We start from the raw sequence: 19,569 nt of genomic DNA on the forward strand, positions 1-19,569 counted from the left end.
TTCTGATTTATCCCTGATGTTACTTTTGCGTTTAAGAGTACACTCCAATCTGAAATCGACTCCCTACTCAACTTAAAACCTTTAAGTCTCTTTGTAGAGGAACAAGCTGCTAGATGTGCCCTGCGGCTCAATAAATTAGGTCAGTGGGGGAGTAAATCCTTTGTTTACTCTGTCATTCTTAAATGTGGAGACCATAGGTGGTCGGGTTATAACCAGCGATTACATATCACCTAGGCAAAGTTTCGGATCACTGGACATCCATATACCAAATAGGGGACACCTGGCCTCGGAACACACCATCTTTTAACGGTATAGCCGTATATATCGATGGTTTAAAGATGGAAACGGGGGTTGGGGTCTTCTGTGAATGCTTGAATATCCGGACATCCTTTAAATTAAACACTGAAGCGTTCTTAAGGTAGAAATCTTTGCTATCAGGAAAGCCATGGAAAAAATAATTAAGGAGTTGAATAGACCGGTGACTATATATGTCGATAGTCAGGCGGCCTTGAAGGCTCTTAATTCTTTTACAATCAAATCTATGGCTGTTCTGGAAGGCGGAAATTCTCTGGAAAAGTTTAAATCGCTGGCAAAACTTTTTTGAGTCCCTGGCCATTGTTACATATCTGGCAATGAATCAGCAGATGAATTGGCTAGACGTGGTCTGAGTGAGTAGATTTAGAGATCGACAGGTTAGCGAAACCTCTATTATTCCATTTCTTCCAAGAATTGCACATGCACTATCTTGGGAGGTTCAATCGGAACTTGCTGACTGAAAGGAGATGTAATATCTCCAAAAAATATCGTCAGTGATCTCCGAGTGGAGATCAATGTCATTCATCTCATTGGCTAAATCTGACCTAAAGCCATGACTAAGGGCCATGACTTCAAAATGGGGGGGGGGGGGGGGTGGTCGATGACACGGAATACTGCAAGCTCTGTCAGGACGAGGAGGAAATCGACAGAGGTTAATGGGTAACAGACAGAGGTTAATGGGTAACAGACAGAGGTTAATGGGTAAGCAAATTCTACCCGACTTGACTTCTTTTTCTGAAACCGAGTCAGCAGTGATGCTTCAATTAGCCAGAAGATTTAAATGGCTTAAGACAACACGCCGATCACAACGTGTATACACTTTCATTCTCTTCGCTTTTTCCTCTATTTCTTCTAACTTTCTCTTCTGATACATTTTTCTTTCTGCATTGAACTTCTTCTTCTTCTTCCCTAAACAGGATAAACATAATGGGCCAATAGGTCTGGAGTGGTTGTGTTTTTAGACAACCACGCATCCTTTAACCTAACCTACTTGAAATAGCCCCAAAACTCCATTCTTCTTTCGCGGGTTTTTCCCAATATAAAATTTTTGTTTAAAAAATTAAAAATAAACAAAGCCTACTGTTACATATTTAAAAGTATATTTGACACTACAAGACTCCAGCACAGAGTTGCATTTTTCCAGTTTCTTTGATGTTGAGCAACCTTTCTTACATGGTAGAAGAATATAGGTAGACGCATCGACACAGCTGCTGGGACAATGAACTGTCAAACCAATTTTGGAATTGAAAATGTTGAATGAAAAATTATTTAAATTTGCAAAAATTGTTGAAAAACACGAATTATAATAACCTCCGAAAGACGTCGTATAAGAAAACATATTAAAATCTACTTATATTTTAAAGGACATTTAAATTTTTTTGACATATCAATGCTCCCAAGCGTTGATGCATCTACCTGTATTCTTCTGCCATGCTTTCTTATCGAGCCATGTGTAAAACCTTTATCGTCATATAGCAGCTTAAAGTTGGCAATTACATTGATTTCAAACGTAAAATGTATGACATATATTAATGAAATCATGGCAAAAGAATACAGGTAGATGCATCAACGCTTGGGAGCATTGATATGTCAAAAGAATTTAAATGTTTTTTTTTTTTTAAATGTAATTAGATTTTTATATGTTTTCTTATACTACGTCATTCGGAGGTTATTATAATAATTCGTGTTTTTCAACAATTTTTACAAATTTAAATAATTTTTCATTCAACATTTTCAATTCCAAAATTGGTTTGATATTTCATTGTACCAGCAGCCGTGTCGACGCGTCTTCCTATATTCTTTTACCATGAATGAAATGCGTGATCAATAAGATATGTGTGGCTTAGATAAGTGCAAAAAATTGACATAAAATCATATGTTCCACAACATCAGCATTAGATTTAGACAATTTTCTCATCCAATATTTAGTTCGTGTAGCTTTTGTCAAAAAACCTCCATTTAATTATCTTAAAAAACGGTCAGCGCCACCTTGTGATGACTAGCACACATAATGTAGGTTGTCGCTTGTACCATCTGTTGGCATTATTTATAACTAAATACATGTTTTTTCAATCACAATGGCAGTTTCTTGTTGTGACGCTCACATTGGGCACACATTTGACGAAAAGTGGCAAACATTTTTTATACCCTCAGCAATATTGCTAGAGAAGGTATATAATATTTGATAAGACCACAACGTGTCTCATCCAAACTTGGTACATCGTAAATGGACAATATCGGTCTACTTAATCAAGTACCTCCCCTACAAAGGGTCAAAATTTTGAAAAATTACAATCTTATAAAATGTGATGAATGAGTCCGATTGTCTTCAAATTTCACACATCCCAATAATTTTATTAACCCAATGTCTAGTGTTAATATGAAATACATCGGTATACTCCTTCTGGTACCTCCCCCACAAAAGGTCGAAATTTTGAATATCGATTAGGCTCATAAAACGCGAAATTAACATCCGATTCCAATTAGACTTGGCACACCTTTCATCAAAACAGGATCTGTTACAAAAACGGGAAAGATCGGACCATTCCTTCTGGTACCTGCCCTACAAACGGTCAAAATTTTGAATATATATTGAGGTCATAAAACGTGAAAAAGGTATCAGGTTCTCCTTAAATATCACACATCTCATTATTTCTACTAAAACAAGATATGTTGTGAAGATGGGATATATCAGCCCACTCCTTCTGATAACTTCCCTTACAAAGGGTCAAAACTTTGAATATTCATGAAGGTCCTAAAACGCGAAAATTATATCCGATTTCATTCAGACTTGGTACATGTCAATATTTTCATCAACACAAAATCTGTCATTAAGATGATAGAGTTCGGACCATTTCTTCTGGTACCTCTCCCTCATAGGGTTCAAGATGTTTAAAAACAAAACGCTCAAAGAAAGCGAAATAAGCATCCAACTCTCTTCAAATTTCACACATAAAATATATTTGCTAACGAAAGATCTGCTGTGAAGATAATATGTGTCTGCCAAGACCTTCTGGTACCTCCCCACAAAGGGTCACAATTCTTGAATATTTCGGGTGTTAACAAATTTGTCCAAAATATTCTTCGTATTTTTATCTGCAATATTGCCGAAGACACTATATAGGGTGAGATGAAAAAAACTGCAACCAACTTCAGACTGTTGTAATTCCTAGGCCACTCGTCCGGCAGGTATTAAAATAATTCCAGTGACAGTTCATTGCATTGTTTACAAGCGCCGGCCATGGTGATACCACAGCCGACGGTCGCTCTCCATCAGGATATATGCCAGATATTATCGCGAAAATATTCTGGAGCATGTATTAAAGCCTTGGGCAGGCATACATTTTGGCCGCAGGCCGTTGGACATTCCAATAGGACTCAGCACCATTGCACTCAGCACGCGCCACCAAAGAATGGTTACAAAATGAGGTTTCTCGCTTCATTTCCAGCACAGAATGGCCTCCAAAATCTCAGGATACCAATCCACTGGACTATTATGTCTGGAGTATTCTGGAAACAAGGTTGGCAGAAAAAAATACCAAAGTGTCAATCAACTCAAGCAACCGCTTTGCCAAAATACCGCAGAGCAACATTAGGGCAGTGTGTGACGGTTTCATTGGCCGTTTGAAGGCCATAATTCGTGTCAAAGGTGACCAATTCGAACAAATCTAAACTTATTCTAAAATTTGATGCTATTTCCGACATGTTTTGCTTCATTCAATAAAATTTATTTAAAAAAATTAAAAGTTATGGCGTTTGACTTTGTTGCAGTTATTTTTATCTAATCCTGTATACCTGAAACGCACAAATATCGAGCGATCTTAATCCGAAATTTTCTGAAAACGTCTATTTAGGTTACTTTGTGATGTATACACGTGTGTGTTTTCAGTTCTAATTTCATAATCTGATTTTCCTTATTATTATTGAAAAAATTTCAACTTGTCGCACAGTGTAATTAAACCATAAAATAATCATAATTACTCTGTTCCAATACCTGCAAGAATCTACTACTTTTGTTATTTTCTTCGGTATCATGAAGGGAAAATCGCTTGTCGTAGTAAAAACATTTACATTCTTGCAGTTATGAAATACACTACAAATTATGTATTACCCCCCATCAGTATTTGCTTTTAAACTCAACTTTCCATCCCTGCACTGTGATGTTGAGATAACGTTACGTTACTTACCAATTGAAAACTCTCATATATGGTTGGCAACACCGGATCAACCAATTGTTGATTTGTCTTCGCCTTTATTCGTAAATAAAACGTTTTGTGCAAAGTTGGCAATTCACTCTCTAGGGCTCTAAAGATCGAAAATTTCTCTTAAAGAAATACAGTATTTTTTCATGTTCTTGCACGTGCATTCCGCTGGCATTTGTTGTTTTTAAGTTTACACGCTATAAAAATGCGCAATTTAAAGTTAAAATATTGCCTTTCCCACAAAGTGGGCATAGAGAATCCAAGAATCCTCTTGGTCAATCCCAATTCACAGAAGCTTGTCAATGAGAGGCGTTATGCGGTGACCGAGAGTCAATTGTTTGCATTCGATGTCGTCGCCCAGTCGAAAAGTGTTATGGCCGAAGTGCCTGATATTGTGGCAGCCGAATATTTGGCTCTCGACAATCAAATATGTTTAGCCACCAGGGGTGGTGAAGTATTGCTCGTCAATCCCGATACATTGGAGATGAATGAAGGTACCTTCTGTGATGTTGGTATCGAGTGCATGGCATGGAGTCCCGATCAAGAGGTTGTGGTTTTTGTAACCAAGGAACATAATGTTGTGGTCATGACCTGTACCTATGATCCGCTGACGGAACATTCGTTGTACGACGAGCAGACAGAGGCTGAAGGGGGATTTGTGAATGTGGGTTGGGGCAAGAAGGAGACACAGTTTCATGGTTCCGAGGGCAAAGAGGCAGCCAAGGCTAAGCAGGAGGTGGATGTGCCGGTGAATTTGGAGGAAATTAATAAGGTAAGCGGTCCAATGGAGATAAATGTTCAATATTAAATGTTTGATTTCTTTCAGGACATCATCATTAGCTGGCGTGCAGATGGTGCCTATTTTGTAGTTTCCTATGTCAGCCCGTCGAAGGGACGCACTTTCAAAGTATTCGACAAGGAGGGAAAACTTCAATTTGTGGCCGAAAAGCAGGCCAATTTATATGGCCCCACGGCCTGGAGGCCATCGGGCAATTGGATTGCCGTACCACAAAAGTTGCCCAACAAAAGCACCATTGCTCTGTTCGAAAAGAATGGTTTACGCCATAGAGAAATTGTTCTACCATTCGATTTGGAAGCTACACCTATTGAAGATTTAAAATGGAGCTCAGATTCCGAGATACTTAGCATAAGAACAAAAACCAAAATCTATTTATACACCATTGGCAATTATCATTGGTATTTGAAGCAGGTACTGGATTTCCAAGACCAAGAAGACGCGGTAACACATTACACCTGGGACAGTCGTATTGGAGAGGAGAAAACTCTGCACATACTTTTCCAAAGTGGCAAATATTTAATTTACAAATGGTACTGGGCAATTGATCGTCTGAATCGTACCGGCCTGGTGGCCGTTGTGGATGGTAATCAATTACTTTTGAGTGATTTCTCAAAGGCTGTTATACCACCACCCATGTGCACCAAGACATTGCAACTGGAGGGTGCCGAGTCAGGAGATTCCTACATTACCACAGTCACCCTAATGCAAGATGCCGAAGATGAGGTTCATTTGTGTATTCTGGATTCGCGCAATACCATACACTATTACAAATCTCATTTGTCGTATGTAAGCACATTCACACTTCAGTCACGATGGTCGGAGGAGCCAGCATCATCAGATATTCCACAAATGTTGCCGCTTCAATATGGCAATTTACAATGGTTGGGATGTTTTGAGGGCGATAGCTATTTGGTGGTCAGCTTTAGCCACCATGACACAAGTCAAATACATTTCCTGGCTGTGGGTGCTCCACAGGGCCAAAAGAAAGTTGTGCAAGTGGCGGGCATTATATCCTGCCTCATGCCCTCTTGCCAAGAAGAGGACTGTTCGCTGTTCTATCAACTCCTAGATGATAATCGCATCGTTCAATTGGACAATGTTCTTTACCCGGGAGGAGAAACATCCTTCAAACGGCATTTGGAATTACCCCAAAATATCGATCAAATGGAAATCTTCACACAGCGAAGTGATTCTGCCAAGACCCACACCATATGCCTTAGCAACAATCAATGTTTGTATGTGGATGATGAGAGAATTGCCACAGATGTCACATCGTTTTGTATGGCCGGAAATTATTTGACCTTTACCAAATTGACATCCTTGCATTTTTTGCGGCTGGCCGATATGCGTTTAGTGGATGAACGTCGTCTGGAGAGGGGTGCCAAGTTGGTGACAACTGTGGCGAATAGTGCCCGCACTGTTTTGCAAATGCCTCGTGGCAACATGGAGGCAATATGTCCCAGGGTTTTGTCTCTAGAATTGGTGGGGGCCCTGTTGGACTCTCAGCGCTATTGTCTGGCCTTTGATGTGTTGCGTAAACAAAGAATTAATCTGAACATAATTTGCGATCACAATCTCTGCACTTTTATGGATAAAATTGATGTCTTCCTCGAGGAGATACAGAATCCAAATTGGTTGAATTTATTCCTCAGTGATTTACAGAATGAGGTGAGTATTTACCCTTCCTACCACCACCCCCCCAACAAAATTAGTTTCATGACTCCCTTTTCCATTTCAGGACTTTACCAAGACCATGTATTCCAGTAACTACAAACAGGACTCCCAATGTTATCCGGAGGCATTTAAAATCGAAAACAAAGTGGAGCTCATCTGCAAGGCATTGTGTGTACGCATGGAGCAGTCAAGTGAGAAACGTTTCCGTTTACCCATCATAACTGCCTATGTCAAGTTGAGGCAAATCGAAAAGGCCCTTGAATTGATATGGGAGGAAAAGAAGCGGGAAAGTAGCGTCAACAATGATTCACCGGCTGTGGGTGCGGAGGAAGCCCTTAAATATCTTCTCTATTTGGTCGATGTAAATGAACTCTACAATGTTGCCCTGGGCACCTATGATTTCGGTTTGGTACTCTTTGTGGCCCAGAAATCCCAAAAGGATCCCAAAGAGTTTTTGGCATTCCTGAATGAATTGAAGGGTTACGAGCCAAATTATCGTAAATTTAAAATTGACGAACATTTGAGGCGTTTCGAAAAGGCCCTACTGCACATTGCCAATTGTGGCCGTGAGAAATTCCACGAAGCTTTGGAATTTATAAAACGTCATGAATACTATTCGCGTTCGTTGCAGGCCTATCAAAATGATGCGGAATGTTATGGGGAAATCTGTTTGGCATTTGCCGACCACTTGAGAGCCAATGGAAAATTGGAAGAAGCCAGTTTACTCTATGAGAGGGGTGGTAATTTGCAGCAGGCTCTGCTCAGTGCCAAGCACATTTTGGATTGGCAAAGGGCTCTAAAATTGGCCAAGCTAAGTGGACAGGATGTGGGCCAAGTGGCATTGTAAGTCAACCCCTCGAAGGAAAAGAAAAATTTGCTAATAAATCTTTTGTCTTTTATTTTCAGATCACTGGTAGCCCCCCTACAGGAACAAGGTCGTTACGACGAGGCCTATCACCTGTCCAAGACCTATGGCCAAAACCCCAAAGATTCATTGCAATGCCTAATCAAAGGCAAATTATTTTTGAAAGCCATATCTGAGGCCCAAATGCAACAAGGCTCCGATGACAATAAAACCCAAGATGAGGGAGATGATCTCATCACCTTGGTTAGCAACGAATTATTGGCCTATCAAAGTGTTTTACTTAATTCCATAACCGGAGATGAAGAATTGTTTAAACAACACAAAGATCGTCTAATACAAGTGCGTGCCAATCGCCTTAAACTGGCACAATTCGGCGGGGGTGATGATGACCAAGTGGATATTGATGAATGTGATCTATTGTCGGATACCACAAGTATGCGGTCATCACGTTACACGGCCAGTTCCAGAGGCACAGGGTAAAATATTTCATACATTCTTTATTTGGATTGGAAAATAAATATATTTTCATTCATTCTGTTTTAGAAAAACCTTCCGTTCGAGCAAAAATCGCCGCAAGCATGAACGTAAAATCCTCAGCCTTAAACCAGGCAATCCATTCGAAGATATTGCCCTAATCGATGCCCTCTACAATCAGATAACCCGTTGCTTTGGCCAACAACAACATGTCCGTGATACATGTAAAGCAATGCTACAATTGCAACAGGACTCGGCTGCGCGACAGTTGCAAGCGAGTTACAAACATCTCTTAAGTACAATGCAAAATGCCCTGGACGATATCTGGATTGAGGAAATGTTACAGAGCTGCGGACAACAATTTTTGCAGGGACCCAATGTCGATTATACCCAGCTGAAGAATGAACAACGTTATGCTATGCTGAGTAAGTATGCTGCCGACAAGTGTTACACTTTTTATGACCGATAGAAACGTTGCTGCGTCCTTCTTGACCAAGAGGGTCTACCCATTGTGTCTTCTGTCTGGGCAGTAGAGAGTGTGGAGATAATGAGTATCCAGGATCGCAAATCGCGCCTGTCTAGATGCCAATGTTGATGGAATGAAAGTGAGAATGATAAAGTAAAATTCTGATTTATCCCTGATGTTACTTTTGCGTTTAAGAGTACACTCCAATCTGAAATCGACTCCCTACTCAACTTAAAACCTTTAAGTCTCTTTGTAGAGGAACAAGCTGCTAGATGTGCCCTGCGGCTCAATAAATTAGGTCAGTGGGGGAGTAAATCCTTTGTTTACTCTGTCATTCTTAAATGTGGAGACCATAGGTGGTCGGGTTATAACCAGCGATTACATATCACCTAGGCAAAGTTTCGGATCACTGGACATCCATATACCAAATAGGGGACACCTGGCCTCGGAACACACCATCTTTTAACGGTATAGCCGTATATATCGATGGTTTAAAGATGGAAACGGGGGTTGGGGTCTTCTGTGAATGCTTGAATATCCGGACATCCTTTAAATTAAACACTGAAGCGTTCTTAAGGTAGAAATCTTTGCTATCAGGAAAGCCATGGAAAAAATAATTAAGGAGTTGAATAGACCGGTGACTATATATGTCGATAGTCAGGCGGCCTTGAAGGCTCTTAATTCTTTTACAATCAAATCTATGGCTGTTCTGGAAGGCGGAAATTCTCTGGAAAAGTTTAAATCGCTGGCAAAACTTTTTTGAGTCCCTGGCCATTGTTACATATCTGGCAATGAATCAGCAGATGAATTGGCTAGACGTGGTCTGAGTGAGTAGATTTAGAGATCGACAGGTTAGCGAAACCTCTATTATTCCATTTCTTCCAAGAATTGCACATGCACTATCTTGGCAGGTTCAATCGGAACTTGCTGACTGAAAGGAGATGTAATATCTCCAAAAAATATCGTCAGTGATCTCCGAGTGGAGATCAATGTCATTCATCTCATTGGCTAAATCTGACCTAAAGCCATGACTAAGGGCCATGACTTCAAAATGGGGGGGGGGGGGGTGGTCGATGACACGGAATACTGCAAGCTCTGTCAGGACGAGGAGGAAATCGACAGAGGTTAATGGGTAACAGACAGAGGTTAATGGGTAACAGACAGAGGTTAATGGGTAAGCAAATTCTACCCGACTTGACTTCTTTTTCTGAAACCGAGTCAGCAGTGATGCTTCAATTAGCCAGAAGATTTAAATGGCTTAAGACAACACGCCGATCACAACGTGTATACACTTTCATTCTCTTCGCTTTTTCCTCTATTTCTTCTAACTTTCTCTTCTGATACATTTTTCTTTCTGCATTGAACTTCTTCTTCTTCTTCCCTAAACAGGATAAACATAATGGGCCAATAGGTCTGGAGTGGTTGTGTTTTTAGACAACCACGCATCCTTTAACCTAACCTACTTTTGCTCAGGTATGATAGGGCCTTCATTTGGGGTACTTGTTGGCTTGTCTCTGGCACAGAAACTTGTAGGTGTGGGACAGCAGTCGAGGACTGGCTAAATGTATTTTGCTCATGCCCTTTTTTACGACGAATTCCGGATTCTAAATTCCATGCGTATCTCCAATGTTGAGGGCCAATAACTAGCTCTACGCGTGCTAGCCTTGGCGTGTTTGTTAGTCGAGCCTTTGCCCGTCATCGGGCACTAATGTGAATGGCGACTGTATGAATGTGGGATAAGTGTGTGTTTTATGGCGTCTTAGTACGTTTGTTCAGCCTAGACGTGTATAATAGCCACTTAGGGTGGAAGTAACTCGGTTACGAGATCTGACCTGAGGTCCTTTTCTGTTACCACAGGTGGTGAGGTAGACGTGTATAATAGCCACTTAGGGTGGAAGTAACTCGGTTACGAGATCTGACCTGAGGTCCTTTTCTGTTACCACAGGTGGTGGGGACTCACAGGAAAGCGCAACTCTCTGCCTCACCATAATAGATCCCCTTCAAATCTTGTCGGGGGCACTTTCAAACCAAATTGGTTGCCGTGCGCCAGCGTCAGAGGGGAAAAGGCGATTAGGCTTCACTACTCATAGCAGCTGTGAGGAAGCTACGTCCATATAAACGTGTGACTAGACTGCTCCATAGAACTCGTCCTATTTCCTGATCGTACCTTGATCTTATTTTGGGTGACCAATCCCATCCAGTATGGAGCAAAAACTGACAGAAGTTTCGACTGCAAACTCTGACAGAAGACTATTCTATTCACAGGAAATCTTAACTCTATGCCTCACCATCATAGATCCCTCTCAGATCTTGTCGGGGGCACTTTCAAACCACATTGGTTGCCGTGCGCCAGCGCCAGAGGGGCAAAGGTGAATAGACCTCGCTTCTCGTAGCAGCATATAAACGTGGTGATTAAACTGCTCCATCAGTGTATCACCCGTCCTATTTCCTGATCGTGCCTTAAACTTTCTCTCATTTTGGGTGACCACCAAAAACCGGTAGTAGTTTCGACTGCGAAGACTGACTGGTGTCTATTCTGGTGCGGCGGGTGTCAGGATCCCCTAGACCTGTTGATCTATCCTGACTATAGAGAGGTCCCTGTTTTGGTTGCAACGCGGTTGTTGTGGTTTATACCTAAATAGCAGATAGAGCTTCGGCTCAACGTGGAGTTGCATTCTCAACCGGGTGCTGTGACTCATAAAGCAGCAGAGGTGTAATAAAGTCCTCAATCCCTTACCAAGAGGGATGAGGAAGCCCATATAGCCGATATGGGAACTATAGCTATATCTGAACCGATTTTTACCAAATTTGAAGTACTTGTTTCTAGGATGAATTCAGTCGTATGTGCCAAAATTCCGGTCATTTGGACTGATATTAGCCATTTGAATAAACCTAATATCGGATAAAGATATACAGGGAGACATAAAAAACTGCAACAAAGTAAAACGTCATACTTTTTAAATTTTTTTAAATTTTATTGAATGAAAAAAAAAAATGTCGGAAAAAGCATCAAATTTTAGAATAAGTTTAGATTTGTTCGAATTGGTCACCTTTGGCAGCAATTATGGCCTTCAAACGGCCAATGAAACCGTCGCACGCTGCGCGAATGTTGCTCTGCGGTATTTTGGCCCATTCTCTGCGAAGCGCTTTCTTGATGTGATCGACACTTTGGTATTTATTAGTGCCAACCTTGTTTTCCAAAATAATCCAGACACAATAGTCCAACGGATTGGTATCCGGAGATTTTGGTGGCCATGGGAATGAGCGAGGAACCTCATTTTGTATCCATTCTTGGGTGGGGCGTGCTGAGTGCGATGGTGCTGAGTCCTGTTGGAATGTCCAAGGTCTGCGGCCAAAATGTTTGCGTGTCCAAGGCTTTAATGCACCCTTTCGCGATAATATTCGGCATTTATTCTGAGAGCGACCATCGGCTGTTATGGCGGCCCACACAATCACCATGGGCAGCGCTTTAGTTCTGGTGGCCAACCGAAGGTGCACATTTTCAGCTGACCTCTTTGGCAAGTAAACACCATCATTTTGTTTGTTTACAAACTGCTGGACAACGAATGTTTTCCCATCGGAGAAAACCAAATTCGACAGTTCACCACTTTCGGCCAAGCGAAACAACTCTTTAGCTCTTTTGAGTCTGAGTCTATTTTCTTTCTCTTGTGGTGTAAGTTCTGTCACGTTTTGGAATTTTAATGGATTTACACCCAGCTCATTTTTCAATATTTGCCGAATGGAATATTGCGATATGTTCAGCCCACGAGCCATTTTTCGGCCACTGCGACGCGGGTTTCGCTTCTTTACTTTTCAAACCATTTCTGCTGACGTTGCTGTTCCATTTCCTTGACATCGGGCTACGCTATCAGTATCACGGTAACGAGGGATGGTACGAGAGACCATTCACATTTAAATGCTAGAGTGCTCTCACGATAGTCACGCTCGAAGAAAACGAGATAAGTATACAACTCTCTTCAAATTTCCCCTTCTGTTACCTCACCCACAAAGGGTCACAATTTCCAAACTATATCTCTCATAACTTTCGAAACAAGTCGGCAATTCTTTACAACTGGCTATATTTAAATATTTCTTTCAACCAAAAACCTGAGATTATTATGAAATTTATCGAAATTTATGATTTCTTATAAAATAGGATATAAATGTTCGATTTCCTTCAAATTTTGCACATACCAATAATATGTGATTAGATTACATCGGTTTACGCGCATTTCCACGTTTCCAAAAATTTTCACATATCTCATATAAAGTATGAGAAGTAGTCGATATAGTCCAAATCTGGTTCGTTTTAATATTCATATCACTAAGGTTGGATACGAATTGGTCAATATTGGTCAACTGCTTCGGAACCTCCCCCATAAAGGGTGAACAATTTGATACTATTATACTTGTTTTTAATTCAAGTTTAAAAGGTCTATCAGATCATTGAAAATAATTTTATAAAATCCACTTTAAATTGAAAAAAATCTCGTCTGAAGGACTTAGAAAATTAAAAAAACACTTGCAAAACTTGAAATATTTTTAAAACCACTTAAAATATTTTGAAAGAATCCACGTTAAGAGGACTGAAAATACCCCGACGGACGTACACAGAAATTCCTTTTGAAACAATTCCGATGGCAGGGGACCCTCCTGCGAAAAAAAGGAACTTTTTAACTATTTCGGTAGGGGTACTCCAGGATTCCCACCTTTCCACTAGTCGACGATCAAAGAAAGTTCTGTATCGCCATATGACCTCAAATAACTATCCGACCTTCACCAAGTCTTCTAATAAATCTGTAATGAATAAAAGAATAATGCCGTGTAAACTCCTAAATGAGACTTATTTTTAATTAATAATTTTTTTATTTCTGTCTTTTTCATTTTAGGTCCCATAAAACGTTTCAAGCCCCAGCTAAGTCTTGCGGATTGGGAACATCAGATATTGCAGTAAAGGACATGAAATGAATGTTGATTTATGATTCTGTTATGTGGTTTAAGATTATCGTACTCCCCCACTAGTAGTAGATATAATCTAATTACTATTTATGTATCAATAACATATTTTCTAATAATTTTTAAAATACACCAAAAAAAATAAGAAACAAAAGAAAAAACAACAACTAACTATTTTACATTACATGGCAATTAGGAATGTTGCTGCTGCTGCTGTTTGGCTGTTAACTTTCATTTTCATCGTTCGTCAGATGTGGTATTGTTGGCGGGTGTTGTTGCTGCGATTATGCAAATATTTACCATATTTTATTTCAAAACGAAATGAAACACCACCACCATCTCCAGCCAATAAATTATTATTAACTTTTCTTTCTTTTGGATGTTTTTGTTTTTTTTTTTTGCTTTTGTTGTCTATTTTCCTTTAATGTTGTTGCGTGGCGGTTTTTGTTTCGAAAAGAAAACAAAAGAAAAGAAAAAAGAAAAGAAACAACACCTTCATTTAAAATCGTTTAACAAACGCAAATCTTGAGAATTGACTAACCATCAACCTACCCCACTAATTTTTGAAATGTTACCTCGCTCCCTACCTCCCTATCTCTGGGGGTAGACGAAAGCAACCTCCTTCACCATTTATTATTGATCATGCAATTGTTTTGCCATGTTCCATGTTACAGTTAACTGGCAAAGTTGTTGCTGGTGTTGTTATTGTTGTTTATGATTGATTTTGGTTTTGAGTTAGCTACTCCATCGGTTGGTTGGTCGGCGGGTTGTTGGTTGTTTTTTACTTTCACTATCATTAAATGTATTCATTAAAAGATCTATGAAACAATTAACAACACTTAACTGCTGCTACTCGGCTATGTTGTTATGAGCGATTATTCTGTAATTAGTTATTTTGTTGTTGATGTTGTTGTTGTTGTTTATGTTTTTTTTTGCACAGCCAAACAAGCCAATATTAAAATTGCAACATCCATGCCAGGCATATCATGTGTGTACAAAGTAATAGATATTTATACCCTACACCGCAAGGTGGTCAGGGTAGTATGTCTTTGAGCATTTGTTTGTAACATGGTGAAGGAAACGAGATAGATCCATAGTCCCTTTTGATGATCTGCATAAAATCACATTCTGAGTCGATTTATGCATGTCCGTTCGTCTGTCCTTCTATCCATGTATTTTTGTAAACAAGGTACAGGTCGTATTTATTGACCGATCGAAATAAAATTTGGCACAAATCATTTCTTTGGCCCAAGGACGAATCCTCTTGAAATTGGAGATAATCGCTCAAAATTTAGATATAGCTCCCATATATATCTTCGTCCGATTTGCCTTTTATTGTGCACCAAATGTGTAGTATTAGCCCAAATGGGATGGGATTTTGCACATACGACCAAATTGAGCTTGGGGATAAGTATGTCAAATTTGATCGAAATCGGTTCAGATATAGCTATGGCTCCCATATATATCTTCGTCCGATTTGCCCTGAATTGTGCACCAAACGTGTAATATCAGCCCAAATGGGATGGAATTTTGCACTTACGACTGTATTGAGTCTAGAAACTAGTATGTCAAATTTGGTGAAAATCGCTTCAGATATAGCTATAGCTCCCATATATATTCTTCATCCGATTTTTTAAATTTCTCCTCCACAGCCGTAATATGCACTCCGTAACAACGATATACGGGAAAATATATCAGATACAGCTTAGAAATACTTTCACCAACATTTATCGAGATCGGTTCAGATTTGGATATAGCTCCCATATATATCTTCGTCCGATTTGCCCTGAATTGTGCACCAAACGTGTAGTAGTAGCCCAAATGGGATGGAATTTAGCACATACGACCAAATTGAGCGTGGAGATGAGTATGTCAAATTTGATGGAAATCGGCTCAGATATAGCTATAGCTCCCATATATATTGTTCGTTCGATTTTATATTTTTGGTCCTCCACAGCCGTAGTATGAACTCTGTAACAATGATATTTGGGAAAATATATCAGATACAGCTCAGAAATACTTTCGCCAAAATTTATCGAGATCGGTTCAAATTTCGATATAGCTCCCATATATATCTTCATCCGATTTCCTTTTATTGTGCACCAAATGTGTAGTATTAACCCAAATGTGTTGAAATTTTGCACATACGACCAAATTGAGCCTGAAAATAAATATGTCAAATTTGATGGAAATAGGTTCAGATATAGCTATAGCTCCCATATAAATTGTTCGTTCGATTTGTTATTTTTTTCCTCATTGTTATTCCTTTATTTGTTATGTGATGATCTACTAACTATGCCAAAGGGGTGTTAGGGTATTATAAAGTCGACCTCGCCCTACTTTTGGACTTTCCTTACTGGTTATATATAGGTATGCAGATGTGTAATCTATGCATGCAGCATGAATATATTTTAATTACTTACAAGTTTCTAATCGGGAAATTTGAATATTTGAATAAAAAGAAATTGTTTGAAAACTTTAATTAACGGCTTGGCATGCAATCGAAAAAATGAAAAAAATCAATAGGGATTAAAATAATTTACATACCCGTTGGTATGGGTGAGATAGAAAAACTGCAACAAAGTCGATTTTAAGTCGATTTAATTTTTTTTTTAAATTTTATTGAATGAAAGCAAAAGATGTCGGAAATAGCATCAAATTTTAGAATAAGTTTAGATTTGTTCGAATTAGTCACCTTTGGCACGAATTATGGCCTTCAAAAGGCCAATGAAACCGTCACACGTTGCCCGTATGTTGCTCTGCGGTATTTTGGCCCATTCCTGGCGAAAAGCTTGCTTGAGGTGATCGACACTTTGGTATTTTTTAGTGCCAATCTTGCTTTCCAAAAATACTCCACACACAATAGTCCAACGGATTGGTATCCGGAGATTTTGGTGGCCATTGTGCGCTGGAAATGAAGAGAGGAAACTCATTTTGTAACCATTCTTGGGTTGCGCGTGCTGAGTGCGATGGTTCTGAGTCCTGTTGGAATGTCCAAGGACTGCGGCCAAAATGTTTGCAAGCCCAAGGCTTTAATACACCCTTCAGAATATTTTCGTGATAATATTCGGCATTTATTCTGATGCCGCGGTCGATAAATACGGACCACACCATCACCATGACCGGCGCTCGTGTTCTGGTGGCCAACCGAAGATGCACATTTTCAACTGACCTCTTTGGCAAGTAAACACGATCATTTTGTTTCTTTACAAACTGCTGGACAACGAATGTTTTCTCATCGGAGAAAACCAAATTTGGCAGTTCACCAATTGCGGCCAGGCGAAGCAACTCTTTAGCACTTTTGAGTCCGAGTCTATTTTCATTTTGTTGCGGTGTAAGTTCTTGCACTTTTTGGAAATTCTCGAGCTCTTTATTTAGGAAGTGGGCCAAAAAAATGCATTCACATCAGATCTCTTGTTGAAGCAAATATTAAGATATACCAGGTTTGAATGAAATCGCTGACTTGTTTTGCAAGTTATGAGAGATTTAAGTATTAAAAATTCCGATTGTTTGGGGGGGAGGTGCAACAAGGGGCAGGCCGATATCTATCATCTTCACACCATATCTTGTGTTAGTAAACATATTAGAATGTGCGGAATTTTATAAGAGTCGGATGCTTATTTCAAATTTTATGAGAGATATAATTATTCAAAATGTTGAACCGTTGTAGGGGAGGTACCAGAAGGTGTGGTCGGATATATTCCATCTTCACACCATATCTTATGTTAGTAGAAATAATGGGATGTGTGAAATATGAAGAGGACCGGATGCTTATTTAGGTTTTTATGATCGTTTTGGTTATTCAAAACTTTCACCCTTTGTGGGGGAGGTACCAGAAGGAATGGTCCGATCTCTTCCATCTTCATAACAGATCTTGTGTTGATGGAAATATTGAGATGTGCCAAGTCTGAGTGGAATCGGATGTTATTTTCGGGTTATATGAGTTTCATTGATGTTCCAAATGTTGACCCTTTGTGGGGGAGGTACCAGAAGCTGTGGACCGATGTATTCCATCTTCACACCAGATCTTGCATTATTAAAAATCTTAGGATTTGTGCAATGTGAAGAGAACCGGATGCTTTTTTCGAATTTCATGATCGTTTTGATTATTCAAAACATTAACCCTTTGTGGGAGAGGTACCAGAAGGAATGGTCCGATCTCTTCCATCTTCATAACAGATCTTGTGTTGATGGAAATATTGAGATGTGCCAGTTCTAAATGGAATCGGTTGCTTATTTTACGTCTTATGAGATTCATAGTTATTCGACATTTTGACCCTTTTGCGGGGGAGGTACCAGAAGGATGTTAGAATGTGTGGAATTTTAAGAGAACCTGATGCTTATTTCGTATTTTATAATCCTTTTGGTTATTCAAAATCTTGAACCCTATGTGGGAAGGTACCAGAAGGAATGGTGTGATCTCTATCATTTTTATAAGAGATATTGTGTTGATGGAAATATTGAGATGTGCCAAGTCTCAATAGAGTCGGATAATTATTGCACGTCTTACGAGCTTCATAGTTATTCAACATTTTGACCCTTTTGTGGGGGTGGGGGTACCAGAAGGAGTGGATCGATATATTCCATCTTCACACCAGACCTTGGCTAAATAAAAATATTGCGATTTGAAGACCATCAGACATATCATTTTTTATGAGAGTTGAATTCAACATTTTTACCATTTGTGGGGGAGGTACTTGATGGAGCGGAACGATATTGTTCATTTCCGCACCTGACCTAGCACTGTCACAAATATTAGGATTTGCAAAGTTGGAGCAAAATCGGATTATCCTTTATTATATATTTTGAAAATTTCGACCTTTTGTGGGGGAGGTACCGGAAGGATTGAATCGATATATTCCATCTTCACATCAGACCTTGGGTTAATATAAATATTGGGATGTGTGTGATTTCAAGACAATCGGACTCTTACATCACATTTTATGAGATTTGAAATTATTCAAAATTTTGACCCTTTGTGGGGGAGGTACTTGATGGAATTGACCGACATTGTCCATTTTTGCACCTGACATGAATCTGAAATGATCTGAAATCGGATTATCCTTTCCCTTTCTGTGCAGAAAATATATCTTTTTGAAAATTTCGACCTTTTGTGGGGGAGGTACCAGAAGGAGTCAACCGATATTGCCCATCTCCGAACACGATCTAAGTTTGATAAAAAAAAATTCGATGTAGCAAGTTTAGACCAAATAAGATACTCCCTTGGAGAGTTATCGTGCGATTCAGCCAGACCGACGGATGGTCGATCGACTCCATATAGCCAGAAACGGATTTGACCCAATGAGACTTAGGATCTAAGACCTTTATTTCGATGAGGCACGTTTTGGCCGTATCAAATGATATATACCCTCTCCATATGGCTAGGCTGGGGGTCTAAATAATATATTTTGATTTGATTATTTAAAAATTTCACCGTTAATTGGGATGGTACCGAAAGAGTGGGCCAATATTTTCTATTTTGATCTGACCTAAGTGTGATATAATTATAGACAGGTGTGAACTACTCTCGACTACTCCCTCCCCTTTTTATTTCGAGATAGTTGTGGTTTTTTTTTAGAAAATTTTTAGCTTTTGAGGAGAAAGTAGGAGGAAGAGTGGAAGTATTAAAACATAAAATAATAATACTGATAAAAAATATTGAGATGTGCAATAATTACATGTATCCATATGGCTGAGGGTACAATTAGCTTAAGGGTGGAAACACATAAAGCGTATATTTGGCTGGTTTTAGTCATCGGTTGGCTTCTTCGTAGATGAACAACGGAGTTTTAGGTTGACCTAGTTCGATTTTGGCCCT

At 39.5% G+C, this 19,569-nt stretch overlaps 1 protein-coding gene across 1 annotated transcript; it reads left to right on the forward strand.

Moving 5' to 3' along the window:
- The first annotated feature begins 4,371 nt into the window (after positions 1-4,371).
- Positions 4,372-13,863, forward strand: LOC131806448 (elongator complex protein 1-like). The gene is made up of 6 exons (XM_059130540.1): positions 4,372-5,289; positions 5,344-6,984; positions 7,055-7,833; positions 7,897-8,331; positions 8,399-8,754; positions 13,685-13,863. The coding sequence occupies exons 1-6, from the start codon at positions 4,723-4,725 to the stop codon at positions 13,747-13,749; spliced, it is 3,843 nt and encodes a 1,280-aa protein (XP_058986523.1). The 5' UTR covers positions 4,372-4,722; the 3' UTR covers positions 13,750-13,863.
- The last annotated feature ends 5,706 nt before the right edge of the window (positions 13,864-19,569 follow it).

This window comes from Musca domestica, unplaced genomic scaffold (assembly GCF_030504385.1).
Source record: "Musca domestica strain aabys unplaced genomic scaffold, Musca_domestica.polishedcontigs.V.1.1 76, whole genome shotgun sequence".
NCBI classification, from domain to species: domain Eukaryota; kingdom Metazoa; phylum Arthropoda; class Insecta; order Diptera; family Muscidae; genus Musca; species Musca domestica.

Bases quoted from the DNA above. Each gene is read 5' to 3' on its own strand.
- LOC131806448 (XM_059130540.1), top strand. From the start codon at position 4,723: ATGCGCAATTTAAAGTTAAAATATTGCCTTTCCCACAAAGTGGGCATA. The intron at 7,834-7,896 runs GTAAGTCAACCC...TTTTATTTTCAG, and splicing joins GATGTGGGCCAAGTGGCATT to ATCACTGGTAGCCCCCCTAC. The intron at 8,332-8,398 runs GTAAAATATTTC...ATTCTGTTTTAG, and splicing joins GCCAGTTCCAGAGGCACAGG to AAAAACCTTCCGTTCGAGCA.